We start from the raw sequence: 22,813 nt of genomic DNA, 5'->3' as shown, positions 1-22,813 counted from the left end.
TGCACCTTTTACATGGGAGACAAAAGCACCCTGATTCAGTTTGCTTTGGGTTTTTTTATGGATTTGTTTGCTTTGTTTTTACCTGCCAGTATGAGGAATTTGATCCTTTGATCTCATTCTCTAGATCTCAATGTACTTCAGTTTTGAAGCTGAGATGCTACATAGCTTAAGCCCTCTGTGATTCACATACGAACTGCTTAGTAGTAACATAATATACCAACACTGTAGTTCTCAGCAGATAAAAACCAATTAACCCATGCAGTCAACTAATCAAACTTCTTTTTTTAATAAATCATTGTATACTCAATGCAGACCTGTGTTTCTACTAATCATAATTGAATGATGTTACAATAGCTGTTTAGAATGCTACAAATACTGCTCTTTCAGAAACTGGTCTTATTTGGGAAAAATAAATGTTTTTATCACTTTCTTCTTCTTTCATTATATACATCTATTAACGGATGCCCATATTCTATACTATATGGTTTTTTTTCTCTCAGGCTGGTCCAAATCCTACTGATGAAGAGGCCCTATGAACACCGACACCAAGCTTTAATATTTACAGCCAGTTTTAGCAGACATACAGATCCATTGCCGTATGTGCAAAGCAAATATTATTTGCATAGAAGACTATTTGTTTGTATTATGCATATGTTTAGTCAACTATTTAATTACATTCTCCCCAAAATGTTGCTAGCACACTAATTCTAAATATCATGGGAGCCCGGATTCTACAGCTAAAGACACTTTTGTGCAGTGTGCAAGGTGCAGAGTTAAGCTGGAGTACATATGCAAAACAAAATAAGTCTAACCATTGATGCAACTGTCATAAAGTCCATGTGTGTCATAAACTCAGCTTGAGAATTATGTATAAAATGTATAACAAACCCCAAAGCCTTACCCTGTCTCCACAAATGAACTTAAGTCTATATACGTTTACTGTATCCACAGAATGTTCTCTCACTGCAGATAATTTCATACCAGAGGGAAAAGGATACCGGATGTTGATCGGATGCAGTGACTATACCAACAGAATGATAGAAGTGTTATACATATTGTTGCATGCATGCATTAATTAGAGCAGTGCTGTCCAACTGGCGGCCCGCAACCCCCCCCCCCTGTGTGGCTGCTTTGATGGTTTACCTTTGTGAAAACTTTAAATGGTATCAGTACTGAGATTAACTGGCCCCCTGCATGGTTCAGACCTCAGATTCAGGCTGTAAGACCCACATTGTTCACCTGTTCACACCTACAGACAGACTGTAGGAGCAGTGCGAGCATTGTGTCACTGTATGTACTGCCTGACCTATGCTGCCTTTGTGTATGGCACACAGGCAACATAGGGCAGACAGAGCATGGCACACACAGGCAGCATAGGGCTGGAAAATACTGCACGTGTGTGCCATACTCTGCCTGCCCTTAGCTGCCTGTGTGTGCTATACTCTGCCTGTGTGTGCCATAATCTGCCTGCCCTATGCTGCCAGTGTGTGCCATACTCTGTCTGCCCTATGCTGCCTATGGAAGGTAAACCTGGCAGGGGTTTGTTCTGGCAGTGCCATTAAATAGTTCCTAAGGTGTGTAATTATGTGCTGGGGGTTGCTGGGCTATCCACAGGGGAGGCGGAGGCATATGAGTTTAAGGGTGTGTCTTAATATGACATAATATAATTCTTTCACATATGAATGATGGTTAATATCCCTGCAGTGAGGACCAAGCATTTGGGTTTTTGCTGAGTTACCACCATTGTGATAACATGGGTGTGGTTTGAAGTGGGTGTGGTTTAAAAAGAGGAGTGTCCAAAACTGGCTTCCATTAGTGGCCCTCCACTATGTATGCTAGAGAAATTCCAGCCCTCAGCATTACAGAAGTTGGACAGCACTGAATAAGAGGAAAGTGTGCTTCTTGCCTACTTTATTCCACAAGTGGCTGCAACTGTAGAATATTAATGCCACAAACATGATGTAATGTTGGAGTGGTCACCTTGATCCCCACCCCCAGTGGGCTGTCCATTTAGCACTGCAACATGAAGAATAACAGTGTCCCCATCAGGTACAGGGCACTTTGTTCTGCCCTGTGTACTTCCTCCTCTCTGATGAGCAAGCTGCTTATCAATTGGAAGAGCTACCCCTGCTGGAGAACACCAACACTTGCAAAACAAGTAATGAGCTGGAAACCTTGGTAATTATAAAACAATGTTCATTCATTAAAAATCTGTTGTGTAGTGACAGAGAACAGAATATCTTACAACATGAAGAACCATGAATAAAAATTAATCAATTTGCTATTTTAACTTAATTCATATAGAATTAGTTCCCACCCCCCACCCTCAAACAAAGTAGATTGGTAACCATGTGGCTGAACTGTATTGCTATGGTGCTTAGTACACACTGCTGTGCCTTGACTCTACAGCCTCAAAATGCCCCTGTTCATGGAATTAATTACATTACTTGATGAGGGGGAGCAAGCAAGGCTGAGTAAAAAGAGTAATATTTGATACCCAGTAGGAGCAGGATTTTGTTTGACGCATGACAGAACCCAAAAGCATGCAAGAATGACAAATATTCTGGCATTTTGAAAATGGGGTTGTGCAAACGGCAACATATAGCTCAGTCTCCTCATATCACGACATCTTACCATACAGTTTGTGCTGAATCATTCCGAAGCTTTATGTGCATATGAATAAAAATACAAATATTAGATTTAGTACTTAACAGGTTAAAAACACGTTGTGATGGATAAGTATATGTTTTCTGTAGTCAACCTACAAAGCTATGTTGTACACTAGAAGTATCACTTTACACACTAATTATTACGCATTGAACATACAAAGCTTAGCAATAACACATTTTTCATGTTTGATGGGAAAGCGATTCCAGATGGCATTCGGAGAATTGAATCAAGGATGCTCTTTAAATTCTTGGCTTATACATGACTGAACATTTACAGGTGTTTAGTTCATTGGAAGTTGTGAATAGAACCATTATATCTACAGTGCTAGCTTGTTTTATTAGTGGATCACGTGTAAAAAATATACAGTATACAGTGTGCTGGGTATAGTTTAAGAACTTGGATATATTTTCAGGCAATAGAAACACATTGGCAATCAATTTATCATCAGCCTTATTAAAAGTCAATTTGTATATGTAATACTTTAAATCTTACTTCACGAAATATATTCATTTGTCAAAACCAAGTCAGTAAACAGGTCGTTTGTACCAAGAAATGAATACTGTGTTTAGTTTAATAGTGGGGAGAAATTTATTGAAAGGAAAGAAACCAATCACCAATTCCCAATAATGTATTAATCTGAAAGGCAGTCTGTGACAACTCTTTCTATTTTTGGAACTTTAATTTTTGACCACTAGTATCTGCAACAAAATGCCACCTGAGAATGCCTGAAAATTTTGGCTTTAGTGGTTGTTTAATACAGTTAAATAGAAGAGTGGTTCAAAGAAAAACGATAAGCAAAGGCAACTGAACTGTGTCAAAATATAATTTATGAATGATACTGTAATATTAAAAAGAGAAGATTTTATAGTGATGGTATAACTACTGACTTTGGTGAAGGAGACATAAAAATAATTAAAATGGCCATGGTCTCAGAGGGTGCTGCTTCATGGATAGCACAGTATTTAGGTACAAACCTGTATTTAGTGCAAACATATCTGTGCCTCCCCCAGTTATTTCTGCTATGAGTGACATCACTTCCTCTATACGTGACGTCACTTCTGCCATATTGTGCCTGGTGACCCCCTAGCTCCACCACCGGATTTTCAAAGGTAGTCTCTGGTGGCAGGAGAGATTTTTTATTTTCCTTTATATTATATAAAAAAAAATGTTCAATATATAGCCATCCAAGTGTTGCCCTCCTAAGGTTTGTGCCCTAGGTATGGACCCTCAGGTACCTATATATAAATAAGACCCTGCTAAAACCTATACTTTATTGTCATGAAGAAGCTATGTGAAGCAACACTGCTCATGGTGCCCCAATATTTTTATATGGGGTTCTTCTCTAAGAAAAAAAATATAGAGATGAAGTATAAATAAATAAATAAAATAAAATACAAGGGTGACACAAATATATTGAGAACCAGGGTGATTATGTTTGAACATCATAATTAACCTTTAATGAAAATAAGAAAAATGAATACAACATTATGGGTTGTGTAATAAAAAGTCTAGTCATATATAGCAACAAATCAGCAAGTGGTATTTGCTGGTTACTGGCTGCTATTGGTTACTGGTTACCTGGGAAAAATATGGCACTTTATTAAGGAAAGACTGCTGTTATTTCAGTGCCAGACTTTTTCCTTTATATGGAAGTATTTACAACGATTTCAACACAATAATGAATTATAAGAAAAAGGGAGTAATAAAGTACACAGAAGAGTTCTGGACAATACAATCACTTCTAGTAATTATGTCAGACCTTATGACAAAAAAAATTGGTTTACTGTATTTTAAAGGCAGTCATAGTTCAGGAATGTTCAACTAAAACATACTTCCTAGAAAGCTTAGTCAAACAATTTGACTGCTGGTCTGCTACCACACATTAACACATGAAGCTATTATTTTTAGAAATGATTTCATGCATATTTCACATTAACCAAAGAACGCATGAGGCACTATTGTTAAAAGTTTTTAAGGTCTATAATGCAGGTCTATTTTTATACATACTAAAAGCATGCTGAAAAACGTGTACCTTTGTTTATCATTCCTGCAGGCTTTAAAAGTCATCAAGGGTTTTTAAACAGGGATTTCCACAAGAGAGAGGGTAAAAGTGCACAGGATGTCTGGAGACATCATTTCAGTAGGTAATTAGAAACAAGTGTGGTTTACAGTATAGACAGTAGCTCATACCCTTGTGCCTTTGTGGAAAAACTCCTGGTTACTGAACACTAATTTGTTCTGTATAACAATCATTTAAGGCAGTGATCCCCAACCAGTGGCTCGTAAGCAACACCAACCCCATGCTTGTGTTGCTCCCCAAGTCTTTTTACATTTGACTCTGGCTTACGAGTAAGAAAGGTTGGGGATCCCTGATTTAAGGGACCATTGTGACCCTGACCAAACCACTTTATTTTCCTCTGCCTTAGGAACTAAATCATAGACTGCAAGTTCTATCCAATAGGTTCAAAATGCCAGTAAACACAGTAATATTAAAATACTAAGATATAGGATAACTTGTATTATTTATGTTTATGGTGAACAGCATAGATAATTTGTCCAGTTAATTTTAACAGTAGCAGTAAATGGATAACCACTGGTGCACCCAATGAAATGACCCCTATTGTCTCTAAAGAATCCTATAATAGACAAAGAGAGTGTGCTTGGATGACCTTTATGCATAACTCTGTTTCTTTAAAGCAGCTACACTCCCTCCCTGTCTTTATCATTCAATCTCTTGTTTTCTTTTTAAGTTTTATCTAAAAGGGGTGGTTCACCTTTGAGTTAACTTTTAGTATGTTATAGTATTTTATGCAACTATTCATTATTTATGTTTTTTTTAATAACTTGCAGTGTCGGACTGAGATGACATGGGCCCACCAGAAAACCCTGGACCATGGGCCTACTTTCAAAACTTTAATTCCTCCTCTCCTCCATTAAACTCTTATATTCTCCTAGTCTCTCTTCTCTACATACTATACTCTATTCTTCCATCCACCAAGCTTCCTTGTTCACATATTGAAATATGGAATGACCATGAAATAGACTAAATAGTTAGAAGCAAGAAGGCCTACTGACACCTGGGCCCACCAGGAGTTTTCCTGGTATCGTGGTGGGCCAGTCCGACACTGATTACTTGCCTTCTTCTGACACCTTGCAGCTTTCAAATGGGGGTGACTGATCCCAGCAGCCAAAGAATTGTTGCTCTGTGAGATGACAGTTTTATTGTTATTTTTTACAACTTACTGTATATACTTGAGTATAAGCCTAGTTTTTCAGCACCCAAAATGTGCTGAAAAAGTCACCCTCGGCTTATACTCGAGTCGGGTGCCATGGGTCCCTCTAGACTAGCACCCTCTCTCCTTTGTGTGCAAATTAGGCCACCTGCAACCAGACCCTCCAGTGCCCTGGCCTAGGCTCCCACTAGCAATACTTATTTCCCCTTACATCTCCTCCGGGACTGGGTCCGCTGCCAGTTTGCCAATGTGCAATGAGCGTGGGGTAGTACTCATTGTTTTTGTTGACCCTCTTCTCCGCTTACAGAGCTAGTTTACTTTTTTCTTTGAAATAAATATTGAATAACATATACCCCACTGATGCCTCAATTAATGTAATTTTATTGGTATTTATTTTGATTATTAAAACTTAGCAGTAGCTGCTGCATTTCCCACCCTAGGCTTATACTCGAGTCCATAAGTTTTTCCAGTTTTCTTAGGTAAAATTAGGTACCTCGGCTTATATTCGGATCGGCTTATACTCGAGTATATACGGTGTTTTTCTATTCAGGTCTTTTCCTATTCATATACCAGTCTCTCATTCAAACTGGTCGCTCACCAACCCCTTGGATGTTGCTCTCAGTGCCCCCAAAGCAGGTAGTTATTTTTGAATTTCTGACATGGTGGCAAGTTTTGGCTGAATAAAAACAAGATTTCCTACCAAATAAAGCCTTCTGTAAGCTGATAGTGTGCATAGAGGCTACCTAATAGCCAATCGTAGCCCTTATTTGGCACCTCCATTAACTTTTATGATGCTTGTATTTTTACATTTGACTGTGGTTCGCGAGTAAGAAAGGCTGGGGACCCCTGCTCTACATCATACAAAAATTTAACGCAAAGGTGAACAACCCTTTTAACTTTATTTTTTTTACTACGGTTCATAGATTTTCTTTTCTATAGAATCAGCACCTTCTGGGCCCCAAACGGCAGCCACCCCCCACGCTCAAAAATTCAGGGCGGGTTAAGGGCAGGTTGCATCACCAGTGCAGCAAGACTAATCACGCTCTCTGCACTAGAAGAGCAGAAAGTTTGGTTTAATAACCAGAACTTGGGCTCTTAAAGAACATGTCAACCCCAAAAATATTTTTTTGCCTAATTAAAAGAAAACATAATTCTAAGCAACTTTGCTATATACATTCATTACATATTTGTAATGTTTTTTTAGTTATTTGTATATATAACTGCTATTAAAAGCAGTTCTCTGCCCTGGTGGCTCTGGCATTTGAAAAAATATAACAAACGCCAGCAGATTTCACAGACCTGTCTTGTTGGAGGGGCCTGGCACTTGAAACATTGTTTAAAAAGTAACAACCAGGAGTTCAGCAAATGCTGCTTTCTGTAGAGATTACATTTACAAATAACTTTTAAAGCACTAATAATTTTTAATAAATTGATATTGGAAAGTTGCTTACAATTATGTTTTCTTTTATTAGGCAAAAAATTATTTTGGGGTTGATGTGTCCTTTAAAGCAACCAGGAGAGGCTTTTTGCTGCCTCTGGTAAATCACGGGGTGTTGCCGCCTAAGGCAAGGTTCTCACCTTTTCTTATCGTAGCAGCACATCTTCACACCTTTATGCAGCACTTTGTATAGATTGGTCGTCATTCTCATCATTTCCTGGAACAATGCATTTCACTATAATATCTTAAAGGAACAGTAACACCAAAAAATGAAAGTTTTTTAAAGTAATTAAAATATAATGTATTGTTGCCCTGCACTGGTAAAATTTGTGTGTTTGCTACAGTAATACTACTATAGTTTATATAAATAAGCTGCTGTGTAGCCATGGGGGCAGCCATTAAAGTTAGAAAAAAGGAGAAAAGGCACAGGTTACAAAGCAGATAACAGATGACCTCTCTAGAATACAATAGTGTTTATCTGTTATCTCCTATGTGCCTGTGCCTTTTCTCCTTTGAATGGCTGCCCCCGTGGCTAAACAGCAGCTTTGTTTATATAAATTTCTGAGGCAAACACACTAGTTGTACCAGTGCAGGGCAGCAGTATATTTTATTCTTATTACTTTTATACACATTCATTTTTTGGTGTTACTGTTCCTTTAACAAAACACAATTTAATCAGGATCCAATTAACATACCTGCATGTTTCTGGAGTACTTTGAGGAAACACATGCAGAACTTACAAACTGCTGGTAGATAGTGCCTAGGTCACAGTCTATCTAAGGACACCAGCAATGCATAGCAACAGTGTTAAACACCGGGTCGTTACACTTCCTACTTGAGAAGAAGTATCCCAAATGTGACATAAATTAAGAACCTAAATGCACTTCTGCTTTGGGTATCCCAGTATCCAAGTTATACCATGCTTAGTGCCAGTCTGAAGTTCTGTAAATGCTATCACTGCAAGGCCACACAGTTCTATACAAAAGATAAAGTCATTTAGTTGTAAAAAATGGTTACTTCTTGTCAATTTCATGATATCCTCTGCTTTGGTGCCATTGTTCAGTCAGTAAAAATAATGGGTTTGATGAAAAAAAGGCTAACCCACATTCAAGAAATATTTTCAGTTCACTTCTGTTTTAGCTTTTCAGAGGGGAAAATCTGGGTTTTAATACCCTAGGAGTCTGTAGAATTTCAGTCACAGAACAAGTTTTGCTAAACAAACATCACTGGAGCTTCTAAAGGTGGCCATACACGGGCCGACTATAGCTGCCGATATCGGTCCCTTGGACCGATTCGGCAGCTAATCGGCCCGTGTATTCAGAGAGCAGATCGGCCTGGCCGACCGATATCTGGCCTGAAATTGGCCAGATCTCGATCGGCCAGGTTAGAAAATCTGGTCGGATCGGGGACCGCATCGGCTCGTTGATGCGGTCCCCGATCCGACTGCCCCATAGCCGCCCACATAATCCGATCGTCTGGCCCCAGGGCCAAACGATCGGATTATTATTTTTTTTACCTAAATGGTCCCCGATATCGCCCACCCGTAGGTGGGGATATCGGGGGAAGATTCGCTCGCTTGGCGACATCGCCAAGCGAGCGGATCTGCTCGTGTATGGCCACCTTAAGACTAAAGAATTACAATATTAGATTAAAATATATATCCCTGAAAGCTACAGTAGCTAGGAAAGTTACAATAAACTCATAGCTTCAATACATAGGAAAGATGCCTTCAAGGTATGTGGAGTAGGATGTATAAAGCAGGCCGGCTACTCCCACAAACTCCCAAAATATAACCTAATGCACAGAATATTGTGAGAAACACTTAAAGCGAAACCTGGAACCAAAACAAAAGGGACATCAAATGCTTTCCCAGGGGTGGGATGACTCATAAACTGCTCTTGTTTTTACAATAGATCATTTCATTCCAGCGAACCACACAGAGTTAATCATTAACTACAGACATATGAATAGAAGCATACAGTAATTGGCTTTAATTGTTCATTTGTCACTAAGAGAATTCCAATTACAGGTAATAAGGACCCTAGCAACATGACAGCTGCAGAAATTCCAAACTGGAGAGCTGCTGGACAAAAAGTAAAATAATACAAAAACTGAAAATAATAAAAAATGAAGACCAATTTGTTTCGGAATGTTACCAATTGCAAATTGTCTCACATTATTATCCTCTATATCATACTAAAAGTTAACACAATGGTGAACAACCCCTTTAACTACTGAATATAAAGGATGGAGTTTCTACTCCAACTTATAACTCATTATATAATCAAATATATCAGGACCTACTAACACAAACTAATACAAAAAGCTATAACTATCAGATGACGCAAAAAAGTTTGATACAGTGACACAGTAAGTCAGTACCTTACTTAATCAAAGGAAGGATAAAGGGTGTCCTAGTTGTTTGACACTGACAGTACCAAATTACAGGTTGGAATGTAACAAAACATGAAACATGCCAAGGGGGGTGAATACTTTTGCAAAGCACTGTATATATAACCTGCCTAACAGCTAGTTTATCCAGAGGAAGACAAAAAAAACCCATCTGAAGCCTCTCAAATTTGCCGCAGTGGAGGACAAAATTCCTTACTGACTCCAAGATGGCAATCGAATCAGTCCCTGGATCAGCTATCTTCAATAACCCTGTATTCCCTCACTTGCGAAAAAGCCATCCAACCCCTTCTTGAAGCTATCAAATGTATTAGCCAGTATGACTGATTCAGGGAGAGAACTCCACAACTCTCAGATCTCACCCTTTCTGAATATTCAGACTGAACCTCCTTACTTCTAACTAGAATGGGTACCCTTGTGTCTGCTGGAAGGGCCAACTGGTAAATAAAGCATTAGAGAGATAATTATATGATCCCCTTATATATTTAAACATAGTTATCATATACCCCTTAAGCACCTCTTCTCCACCATTTCTTTATAACTGAGACTTTCACTAACATTAACTATCGTAGTTGCCTTTCTCTGGACCCTCTCTAACTCAAAATTGTACCATTTGAGCATTTTCAAAACCCTTGGAGCTGCTGCCTGGCATTGCTTACCACAGCCAAGTCTATTGTCTACAAGTCTCCAAGGCCCTTTTCCATTATGGATTTGCCTAGTGCTGTCCTATTACGGGTATGACATTACATTTATCAACATTAAATCTCATCTGCTACTTAGCCGCCCAGATCACCAGTTTGTCTTACTAATTAATGAACAAGGTAAATAAAAGTGGATCCAGTACAGAAGTCTGAGGAATCCCACTAAGAAGCTTAGTCCAATAAGAAAATGTACCATTGACAACCACCCTCTGTAGACCAACAGACCTTAGTTTAGAAAGCAGTTGTACTGCAACCCTACTGTCCAGTTTCTTACTAACCTCATCATAAAAAGCAAATAAAAAGCAAATTTGTCTGACATGACCTGTCCTTTATAAAGCCATGCTGATTACTGCTCATAATGCCATTCTCCAGAACATAATTTGAATGTGATCCCTTAAAAAGCCTTCAAATAACTTGCTGACCACGAATGTCAAACTTACAGGCCTATAATTGCCAGGCTGAGATAGTAATCTCTTTTTAAATGTAGGAATGACATCAGCTTTCCTCCAATATATAGGTACCATACCAGATGAAAGGGAGTCTGAAAATATCAGAAATAAGAGGCCTGGCAAGCACTGAACTAAACGCTTTTAGTACCGGTCAACAAGGCCCTGGTGCCTTGTTGACACAGAACATAATTTTATGATTGCGTACCATCTTCATGAAATGCAAAACGACCACTCAAATTCTATGCACCCCTTCTGCCAAGACCCAACAATTAGTTTTGTCCTTAAGTGTGTGGAGGTCTGCATTTAAAAAAAAAAGCATCTTCAGGACTTAACACAAGCATGCTGGCTGGATACCATTTCTGGTTGAAGCTTATGTGCACTTCAAAAGCCACTAACTCTGCTACAGTGTACAGCTACTTAAGCAACAGAAACCACAGATTAAATTTAGATTGAATTTACCTGTGATCATTAGGCCTTTAGAATATCTAGTGAAAAGGAAACATATTTCACATTAATTATTGGTAACAAGATACAAGTTACATTATTTTCAAACAATGCTTTCTGTGTAATTCTATAAATGGCTGGCAGTTTAATGATAGTTATAGATTAAACAGTGTGTTGCCCTTAGGGAAACTAAAGGCTGCCCATCCCTAGATGACCACTTGTGATATGAAAGAGTGTAAGTTAATATTTATTTTGAACAGGCAAACAAAGTTTGCACATTAGCTTAAAACTAACTCAAAACCAACTTAAACCAACTCTTAATTTAATTACACATTAAACACTTAATTTATTAAATCTTCATCCTGCCATTAAAATGGTTATAACAGCAGTGAGGCTTCAGAGCTAATGCATCTAGTATAGTTAATCTAAAAAATGTCAGCTTCAAGATGAGTAAAAGATTAGAGTAAAAATATAATTATTTGTATTCACATCAGCTACATAATTCCCATTAATTAGGATTTGAAAACTAAAATGTATTTGTCCATGCCATTGTGGCCAGGTCATGTTCTGTTCACTCGCCCCAGTTTTTTGGATCCACAATGCAGGTCTGACATTTAAAGACATTAAAACCAGTTGGAACTGACAACCACAACTGTAGCAATTATTAATTTGTAATGATCTATGTGGTTCTTTGTGGAATCACACCAAGTTATTTAACAGTCATCATGATCTCTTTTATTAACAAAGGTTACTATTTGCTTAACCCTTAGCAAAAGAAGTTTTCTTTGATCAGTCTTGTGTTAAAATAAATGAGAGTAAATGTCTGAGAACATGACAAGTCGAATAACAGGTGCAAAGTTTGGGACACGTCTAAAAATCCATAACAACCTTTCAAACTACTCATAACCATGAATAAAACCTTTAGAAAAGCATATTAAAGCAATAAGTAAAACACAACATTAATCATGATGTTGCTGCCCTGGCCATCTCTCAGCTCTCTTCAAATCCCTTATAAACTGAAAAGGCAGAGCTTTTCTTCCTGTCTCTGGCTTTCTGGTGGCAATTGCTAACAAGGAGAAGGTCCTATTTGGTGATCAGTGTCATCAAGCAAGGGGAAGTAAAGCAGCAAACACAGCAACCAAACCTGCTGCACAGCTCTGCTTTTTGATTCAAAGTTTGAAGGGAATTGTCCTGGAGTGTCTGGGTGTGGTTGGGGAGATGGAAAGGGGCTTGTGCAGGTATGCGTTTACTTCATCTTTCCATTTAAACTATTTTATGCCTTATCAAAACATAGATGTGTATCAGTATCAATAGCAAACTAATGTTTACCTAATTTTTAAACATTACTAACAGCAGCGTTGCATTTAAATTCTCTGTTTAGAAAGTTTAGTATAAGATATTGCTGCTTGTATTAGGGGTGACAGCCTCTTTCACCCTCTCACCACACTCAACAACTTTTCCCCAAACTCTGCACTTCTGCTCCCACCCTCCCCCACTTGGTACCTCTCCAGCTTCTTTTTCTCTTTTTTCTTTTTCCCAATGGGGAGGGGGAGGAGAAATAAGAGATATTTCTTCTTCCTGACTGGCAACTAAGAGCAACTAAGGAATAGGAGGCAGAAAGGGCATGCACCTAGGGTCCTAGCACCCCCTACCATTGAATTCTAGACATGTGCCTCCACAACACCTTAAAAATAGCAACTTAAAAAATTACTTTGTACAAATATGGCATCTGTTATCCAGAGACCAACTTTTGCTTCTACCCTCAGTGTATTGTTCAAAAAAAGTATATATATATATTCCTACAGGCTATCCTGTTTATGTGTAATAATAAACTAATACATTGTAACTGATATTAACCAACTCAGCATAGATCATGCATCATATAATATGTTTTGGGCCATAAAACCCATTATCAATGCATGTATTGGATAAGAGATCTTTCCTCTGGTATTTTCCCTTGGAAGTGAACCCTTAATGTCAAAACCATAACAGCAGAAAAAAATTGTGGAGCACAAGTCACCCTAATTCATATATTTTGGGAATGTCCACTTAGTCAGCCACTGTGGATGGAAATAGCCAACATGTTAAGCCACCTGGGAACTAAGAGGATATGTCACCTATCTTTGAAGCACTTCCTTACTATCTTTTGGACTGCTTCCCCCCAAGATATGTGAGAATGCCCCGCTACCCACTATCCACTGACTCCAGTAAACATATTATGCCATGTAAGACAACCGCCATCTAAATGCTGCAGTGAATGTGTTTTATTTGCTTTATATATTTTATTTGTATAAACCACCTCTTGTTTTTGTTTTCCCCCTCCTTACTTACCCTTAAATCTCATAAAGCTTAATAAAAATTACAAGTTACATAAAAAACCATAACAGCATAATTAGAAATCAGTTTCCTTCCAAAAGGAAGGAAGAACATATGTTTTAAGTTCTGTTCTTCATAGTTGTGACAATACCAATATTGCTGACTAAAGGACAAGCTAAACCTTATCATCTAATGCTTTGGCAAATGTAGTAACACATATCTTATCAATTTGTGCATTGGGATTGAATAAGTACACATTATCCAAAAGGTCAACAGGTGATTGTTCATTAAGAATATTTCTGCCATTTACAAACCACATTCCCAGTGACACATGGTTACTAATATAATATAAATAAATGCTAGAGCTAAATTTACGTGCCCGCCTGCAACTAAAGTACTAAATTGCAGAAGCCTACCTGCTAGTGATGTGCAGGTCAGAAAATACTCAAACGGCAGCAAACCCTAACCCCCAAAACCTTAACCTGCATCTGATCCTGATGCCATTGTAGGACCCACGCCCAACTTGTACCTATGTCTTCACGCTCCATACACTATTTCTGCTTGCAACTTTAGTTCAAAGACATGGAATCTTCAGGGACAGGGTATGTGTGTACATCCCAGGTCAACCCAAACCCACAATGGTCAACAAAATTTTCAGCCAAACCCACCTGTCCTAGGAGTAAACCAAGGGATTCCATGGGTTGAGGATCAACCGACACATCTATATGCAGTTATGTGGATTAGCAGTAATATATTAAAGATATTACTAATACGGGAACATATTATGAGGTTCCCCAACATCAAAACTTCTTTTCATTATAAGTATGCTTCCCTATTTATATGGTTCAGCCAAATGGCTACAACATGATACACAGTAAACTATTACTTATATTAAAATGCCCTTGACACATGTGAACCAGATGTGATATTGCATTGATGAAGCTAAGTGTAAAATCTGTTAAATCATCTGCTTTTATTAGCAGTATCATATGCAGCGGCAAAACCACACAAAACTATGCACAACTGCCAACTTGAACTTAAATATTCAGTATAATTAATTAGTGTATAGGTATGGGATGATCCCCTAACTGGAAACCCATTATTCAGAATGCTCCAATTTTAATCAAATAATTAAAAAATATTTTAAATGATTTCCTTATTTCTCTGCAACATTAAAACAATACCTTGTGCTTGGTGGTAACTAAGTTGCATAAATCCATAATGATGCAAAAAAAATTTATTATGGGATTATTTAATGTTTAAATTTTTTTTAGCAGATTTAAAGTAAGGTGATTCAAATAACAGACAAACCCCATGATCCCAGGCGTTCCAGAAAAAAGATCCCATACCTGTACCAGAAAAGACTATATTAGCCTTAATATTCTTAAAGGAACTCTTATTTAAAACATTACTCAAGAAAAGGTAAAAATAAATTAAATGGTTGTCCTGAAATATATTAACCAAGCAGAGAAACAAGGAGGTATGAGATCCATTATTTGGAAACACATTTTACAGAAAGATATTAATTACAGGAAGGCCATCTCTCAAAGACTCCATTTTAAGATATGATTCAAATTTTTCTCTGTAGTAATAAAACAGCACCTTGCACTTGATCCTAGCATAGGGGGATCATTGAAAACAGGTGTTGGAAAGAGGACGTAACATATAGCAACATATTTTTTAGGATGCTTAGATAAACACATGAGCATGTTTCAATAATTTAGAATTTTGAGGGGCCCTGAGGGTAATGAGTTCCATATTCAACAAACAGTATGACCTATAACATGGGCCTCAGAGGAAGTTTAGAAGATTCTGGGGAGTTCTGACTGTGCTGAGTGTGTACAGCGGTGCTTGTAAGTTTGTGAACCCTTTAAAATGTTCTGTATTTTTATATGAATGTGACCTAAAACATCATTTGATTTTCCTAAAGTCCTAAAAGTATATGAAGAAAACCTAGTTAAACAAATGAAACAGAAATTATCATGTATTTATTGAAAAAAAATGATCCAATAACATATGAGCGTGTGACAAAAGTAAGTGAATCCTTAGGATTTCATACAATTTGAAGGTAAAATCAGATTTTGGTGTTTTCAGTGTATCATGATTCGAACAAAGGAGGTGTCTGAGACAATCTCTAAACAATTTGGACACCACCAATCAAGAGCAGAGCAGATGGGAGTTTTACAGCAATCTATAAATTTGATCATGTGGTCCTCATACATCTTAGTATGACTATGTCTCCAATTTGGTACAGGAACAGGATCTGTTATCAAAAATGCTTTAGACCTGGGATTTTCTAGATACAGGAGTTTTCTATAATTTTAATTAAAATACTTAATCTACTAGAAAACATTAAAACATTGAATATGCCCAGTTGGATAACTTTGCCATCAATATATGCAGTTTAGTTAGGATCAAGTACAATGTACTAATTTAGAGAAAAAAGGAAATAGTTGCTTAAAATGGATTCTATGTAAGATGGCCCTACTGCAATTCGGAGCTTTTTGGATAACGGTTCTCCGGATAAGAGATCTCATACCGGTACAGTGCTACATTAAGATGAGGGTCACAAAATTCTCTAGTCTAGTATCCCAAGGGGAGATTAGTTACTGCTACCACAGGCAACTTATCTTTCCAAAATGTCTGACAAAGTGAATCACCGGTGGAAAGGCATTCGCATGGCTTCGTTTTTCCAAAGTCGCGTGAAGTTTCCTCCTGCAGGCAACTTTGCACAACTTCAGAAAAGGAAGCAACACATATTCCTTTCCACCAACGATTTACCGTATATACTCGAGTATAAGCCGATCCGAATATAAGCCGAGGTACCTAATTTTACCTAAGAAAACTGGAAAAACTTAGTGACTCGAGTATAAGCCTACGGTGGGAAATGCAGCTGCTACTGCTAAGTTGTTTTTTTTTTTTTTTAACTGTCAGGCAAGTTTGGGAATGCTAAGGAAGCTGCCATACTAAGTATCAAGTACTTGCCATCCTGCTGTGTGTGCTCCCATCCTGCTGTGTGTGCTTCCATCCCGCTGTGTGTGCTCCCATCCTGCTGTGTGTGCTTCCATCCCGCTGTGTGTGCTCCCATCCCGCTGTGTGTTCCCATGCTGTGTGTGCGCTCCCATCCTGTGTGTGTGTGCTCCCATCCTGTGTGTGACATGTCTTGTGACATTGTTCTGGGTTTACCTTTCAGTTAAGTTTGTTCATTTCATAAGTTAGAGTAGAGTTAGGGAAGTGAGCCTGAGGGGTGGGCAGAGTTAGGGAAGTGAGCCTGAGGGGTGGGCAGAGTTAGGGAAGTGAGCCTGAGGGGTGGGCAGAGTTAGGGAAGTGAGCCTGAGGGGTGGGTAGCGTTAGGGAAGTGAGCCTGAGGGGTGGGTAGAGTTAAAGAAGTGAGCCTGAGGGGTGGGTAGAGTTAAAGAAGTGAGCCTGAGGGGTGGGTAGAGTTAAAGAAGTGAGCCTGAGGGGTGTGTAGAGTTAAAGAAGAGAGCCTGAGGGGTGGGTAAGGCACGATTTTGGGGGCAGAGGGATGCAGGTTCTGGGGGCAGCGAAAACACTAAGCTGGGCAACGCGATTATAATAAAATGCAAGAGTCGAATGAGCACAGAAAAACGTAGAATATTTGAGGATAAACATACATGGAGCAAGAGAGAATGAAAAGGAATTGAAACTTTACATAGAAACAAATGTCTCCGTGCAGTGAGGGGAGAGTTGCATGTATAAAGAAGGCAGAAAACACAAGCTAATAGAAAAGAGCTGTAGTATGGGGGCAGAAAGATTGGGAGACGTTGAATAAGAAAGAAGAGACAGTCGATAAAGAGGGGAGAGAAAGGTACGAGAATAGGGCGCTACTCACACCGCAGGAGAACGGTATAGGTTGACATCCTCCGGGGCATCAAAAAATTCCTCTGTGTCGCTGTCGGACGCCATGAGATAGGGGCAGGCGGTTCGGATCTGGCCTGCTCTTAGTACTGTTTGGGCTGAGAGGCCTCACTGGGCGCTGCTCCCCGGGAGCGCTGGCCGGCCCAGCATTCAGGCTACAGGCTCCTGCTGACAGGCCAAGGCAAGGGAATAGGAGGGCCAGCATACACACAAAAACCACAGGCCAGTCTCGCGAGCGCAACGGCGCATCGGCGCAACAGATGCCGGACACGGGGGGGTTGGGGGATGTGCGAGCGCACACAGCAGGATGTCGGACTGTTAAGGTACATCTTCAAATTCTCCATATACTCTAGTATAAGCCGAGGGTGGCTTTTTAAGCTCATTTTTGGGGCTGAAAAACTCGGCTTATACTCGAGTATATACGGTACTTTGTTGCTGGTCCAAAGGCATTTCGGAGAGATTAGTTACCCTCGGAAGCAGAAATTTCTCAGTGGACCATTAGTTCAAGTTTTCAATGTAAATAATTAGAATGGGCTGTCTTTCTGAGGCAACCCCATGGTTGAAAGATACTTAACTTTTTCAATGGTGTCTTACTAAATACAACCATTATGGCACTCATACTGATAAATACAGCTGCAAAATGAAAAAATGTCCAGAAATAATGCAACATGGTAGGAAAAAACCATTCAGTACAATTATAACATGGGGTTGTTATGTTGCACTGTGTCATGCTAGATGACATAAGTGCCTTTAACTTTTAATTTTAAAATTCTGCTCTACTAAATATTATACATTGTTTTTAAAGAGAAATACAAAGATTATAAGCACATGATAGTTTTCATGTAAGTGTGCTAAACCTTTGTTGCTTATTTCGGAAGCCATATAATTAACTGCAGTGGTATGTGCCCCATCTGAATAAAATTCCCAGTAGCTTTGGCTGTAATATTATTTTGTTCATTAAGATTAGTCTGACTAGAGTTAGGTTGGGAAGCATTTTAAGTTTCTTTCAAAGCAGCAGAGACCCTGTGATTACCCCTGCAATAAAAGCAAACAGTTCAATGTTTCTTGTGCATTCATGAGCAGAGTATTGTTAGCAAAGAACTAATATGGTGATAAAGAAGCACAATGTTAAAGTACACCACTTCTAAAAATGAAAGTTCTATTCTTTGACCTGATTTCCCACAGGAAAGAACAGATTAAATGGTAGGTTTAGTACCACTAAAAGGATCCTCTATCTGACCTCTGTAGGCATGAATAATGTTTAAAGAAATCTTACTGCAATAGGTTGTAAAAGCCAGAGCTAACCCCTAACCACTATGGTGATTGGGGTGCTCTTACAGCAACAATTACAAGATGCATTCATTACAGCTTTTCAGAGAGGGAAAAAGAGAATTGGGTTAACTAAAAAACCTACTGTGATGTTTTAAAAGAGAGGTGCTAAATACTTTCCACATGGCATTGCTGATATGTGTGTATACCTTAAGACATAATAAATTGCCAGCACATTCAAAAGCGCTGTAGATGATAGACAAAAAGAGAGACAGACAGACAGATAGATAGATAGATAGAAACACCTACACAAAATCACTACAGTTACTTGAAGTTCATATGTGTTGTAATTTTATAAACTTTCTTTATATAGTCTTATCAAGCACTGCTATTTTTTTTAAAAAAGATCTTCTCTAAAGCAAATACATTTTTTTATTCTATTTATCTGTATCTGACAGTCTATTTGTCTCTCTATACATATCTTTGTACACATATATTTGTGGGTGTCTATCCCTTCATCAAAATGAGAGGTCCCAAACTTCTTTAGTGATCCTTATTTGTATTTAAAATTTACAAATTAAATTTCTAGGTTGCTCATCTATTAAGGTTTAACATGTATAGATTTTCAGATTTTGGTTTTGAATATCTGAAGGGATAACCAGTTGAAGACAGGTTCACTAATGGATCAGGGGAACACACAGTAATACCCCACATATCAACTCTGTTTCCAGAGAAACCAGTAAGGGGACTGAAACACACAGAGTTGTAAAGACACTTGTAATGCACAGAAGAACATCTGGCTAAGTTCATTCATACGAGGGTGAATGAAACATCTTTATGAATAAGCTGTCTGTTTAGAGTAATAGGAAAGCCACTGCATTCATTCTACTACATACAAGTGGTTGCTATGTAAATGCTTTTAAACTAACTGTTTTCTCATTAATCTAGAGGGAAATGAAGGGTGATAGAAACGGGCATCCCAAGGTATAGTAATTTTTTGGCATTAGGGGCAAAAACTGGTCTGTGCCATACATGTAGTATAATTCCACAGTGTCATAATTTTAAAGCCTATTGGCCTCATTTATTAATCCCAGGGGTACTGTTGTATTATCTGTACACTGCACTTTGCACCAAAGTTAAAACCTGTTTTAAGCAGAACAGCTAATACATTAATATACTGCTAAGTGCTTTATAAAAGCTGTTTTGATTTCTCCTTAAAGTAAACTTAATTTTTTAGGTATTCGAAGGACAATGTACTGATTCATTAAACAGGCTAAAATTATATTTATGGATAATAATAAACATTTCAAGTGTTCCTCTTTAAATGAACAATCTGTTTTTCCAACCATTCTGTTACCTGTCATAAGAACACATTAGGTCAGAATCTAAGGAATCTTCTTTAAAAAAGCAAGGTCACCAATTGGTTTGAAGTTAATGCTTGGAGCTAACAAAGAATCTCTGATATCCCAAGGGAATCATTAGAAGCCCAGCAATGCTATTGTTTTAGCGTCTGCTCCAAGGCCTTGCATTCCCAAGCAACCAGGAACAACACCCAAATCATCCTTCACTTGTGCATAATTCCCACCTGTGACAAAGAAACCAGTATCTAGCGTCATGACAACCTCACACTATACACAAGCATGCAGTCCATAGAGGAAATGAAAATCCTCAAAGGAAGTGAGATGTGATAAAGGCCTTACTTTGCTGGGAAATAATGAATATGTACAAATAACTACATGGGTTTTCCCTGGAATATAGTAATTTTTGCTATACATTTTGCTAATGTAATCCCTAAATAAGTATGTAAAACAGCTTTTCTTTTGTTTTAATGTAAAAAGATTTGAATTGGGGATTTTTCTATATTATAAAGAGGCATTATTACCCTAGGCACCAGCAAAAAATTAATTACTTTTATCTTGTGGTTTAACCTCGTGGCTGGTAGTTTTGATGAGCCACAATGATTTAGTAGACTTGTGGGGACATCTTTACAGTGTTTCCCTAATCCAATGATAATTAAGTTCCATTACTTGAAAAGTTCTCGCTCTTAAATAAATTATATTCAAAATAGTATAAAAGAAAGCATTTGTGAATTTTTAGCTGCTAAGAACTGCAGCCTCAAAAATCTCAGCCAGCAGTTTTACCTTTAGCACGACTGTTGAAAATATGAGTATCCTGATCCATAAACTATTGAAGAATTAATATATCTCACATAATGGGTGGGGTAACTTTCCTTTGGCACATGATATAGTCTATGCTTGTATAGTCACACTTGGGATAACTGCTTAAATGTGGTTTAAATAAAAAATGAGTGGAATGCAAAATAATGCATAAGAAACCTGTACAAAATGGTCCAATTTCAACTCATATTTGTGTGCTTGAGCCAAACTTGCTATGTACTACATTTTGTACCTTACAAGAACACATAAACTATTTGCAAATAGAATTATATCTGCTACAGCATTAACAGCAATAACAAGGGGCAATCTTATTATAACAAAGAAACAGTAAATTGGTCAAAATAAGAATTATTTAAAGGGAAACTTTGGAAAATTGCATTATTTTAATTTGGTGTTTCTGGATAATAGATTCCACACCTTGGCTATATGAACATGAATTCTATTGCACAACATTTATTTTGGCTTTTTCTGATGCGTATAGGCCCAACAAACTTGGCAGGTGTCCGTATCTCCAAGTGTGTTGGATTTAAGCAAAATTTATTAACAAATGAGTGCGTGTGTCTGTAGCTTATCATCCTAAAAAAAACGTAGCCATCTTACAAAATATTAGCCATAAGGAATTTAGATATATTTGTTGCACAGTAAAATTGAACTTTTGCCATTTCTTTCATATTCTGCAAACCATACTTTCTAACTCTTTATAAATCCAGGAACACGTGTTGGTTCCGGCTGCCTAAGGAATTTTTAGCACTGCAATCGTCCTTGGTTGTAAAGTCTAAATGTAAAGTACTACAATGGTATTACTGCCAGAAATCAATTATGGTTTTATACCCTATGATCTATGTTAATGTAAATGTCTTACTTTAAATATACATATAATAAGACCACATAACATTGCAAAAATGGTCACTATTACATGATTGCATTATTATAGATTTTTACTGACATGCTTGCATTTACAATGCTTTCATATGGTATGGTATTTTCTGGCTTTTTTTTTTGTCTGGGTTAGAAATGCCCTTTGTGCCGTTGCCCTAAAAGGGATCCTTAACCTTCCACAGCAGTACTGCTTAATGTAACTGGATTACTGCTCCAAGCTTTCTTAAACATATTATCATGGGTTAAAGCATGATGGGAGCTGTAGTTTAACAGCCATTAAGATGGATTCTGAAAGCATTACTACACAGTAACATTACTTCTAGGAATAGCAGTCCAGATAAAGCATTAAACACGTTTTCTCTATCTCTGAACACCTAGACAGCATTATTTACAATCCTCAGGAGTCTGATTACATGTATGTTAGATGACAACAAAATGTCTGATGCAGTGCGATTAAGAATGCTTTCACTGGAGAATTCTATTGCACCTGTAATAAATTTGAGTTGCCTATTTGAAGAACTGAAGGGCTTAAAATGGGTAGTAAGTCCTCTATCAGAGCTGCACTTACCTGAGAAATTGTGAGAGTCACCAGTAGGAATCTGCTTTGCAGTGGATCTTTTGTACACAACATGTAATCTTCCATTTTCTTCATCCTTTTGTTTGCCTCGTTCCAGTGGTTCAATAAAATATTCATCTTCCTTTGTTCTTATCATTCCAGCCTATAGTAAAAGTGACAACGATTTTTTTTCAACTCATTTCTGTTAAGTGTTTGTCAAACCTTATGATAACTAGCATTTTTCAATAAGACATGAACAACCTTGAAAATATACTGAAAATGTAGGCTTTAACAGCGCAGCGTGACACATCCATTTTTCCAGGGAACAGTATTTTAGGCAATATACTGCAGTATGTTATGTCATAATGCAACCTCAGGCCAATAGCACACAAC

The 22,813-nt window shown here is 37.9% G+C and overlaps 1 protein-coding gene across 1 annotated transcript in view; it reads right to left on the bottom strand.

Moving 5' to 3' along the window:
• The window catches only part of adamts3 (ADAM metallopeptidase with thrombospondin type 1 motif 3), a 113,296-nt gene that overhangs the window by 50,918 nt on the left and 39,565 nt on the right, over nt 1-22,813 (bottom strand). Inside the window, exon 4 of the mRNA XM_012955366.3 lies at nt 22,433-22,583. Within this exon, the coding sequence (XP_012810820.2) occupies nt 22,433-22,583 (151 nt within the window). The remainder of the gene's footprint in view (nt 1-22,432; nt 22,584-22,813) is intronic.

The sequence above is a fragment of the Xenopus tropicalis genome, chromosome 1 (genome assembly GCF_000004195.4).
Source record: "Xenopus tropicalis strain Nigerian chromosome 1, UCB_Xtro_10.0, whole genome shotgun sequence".
In the NCBI taxonomy this organism is placed as follows: Eukaryota; Metazoa; Chordata; class Amphibia; order Anura; family Pipidae; genus Xenopus; species Xenopus tropicalis.
The sequence above is the reverse complement of the archived record's forward strand: the minus strand, read 5'-3'. Positions and strand labels throughout refer to the sequence as shown.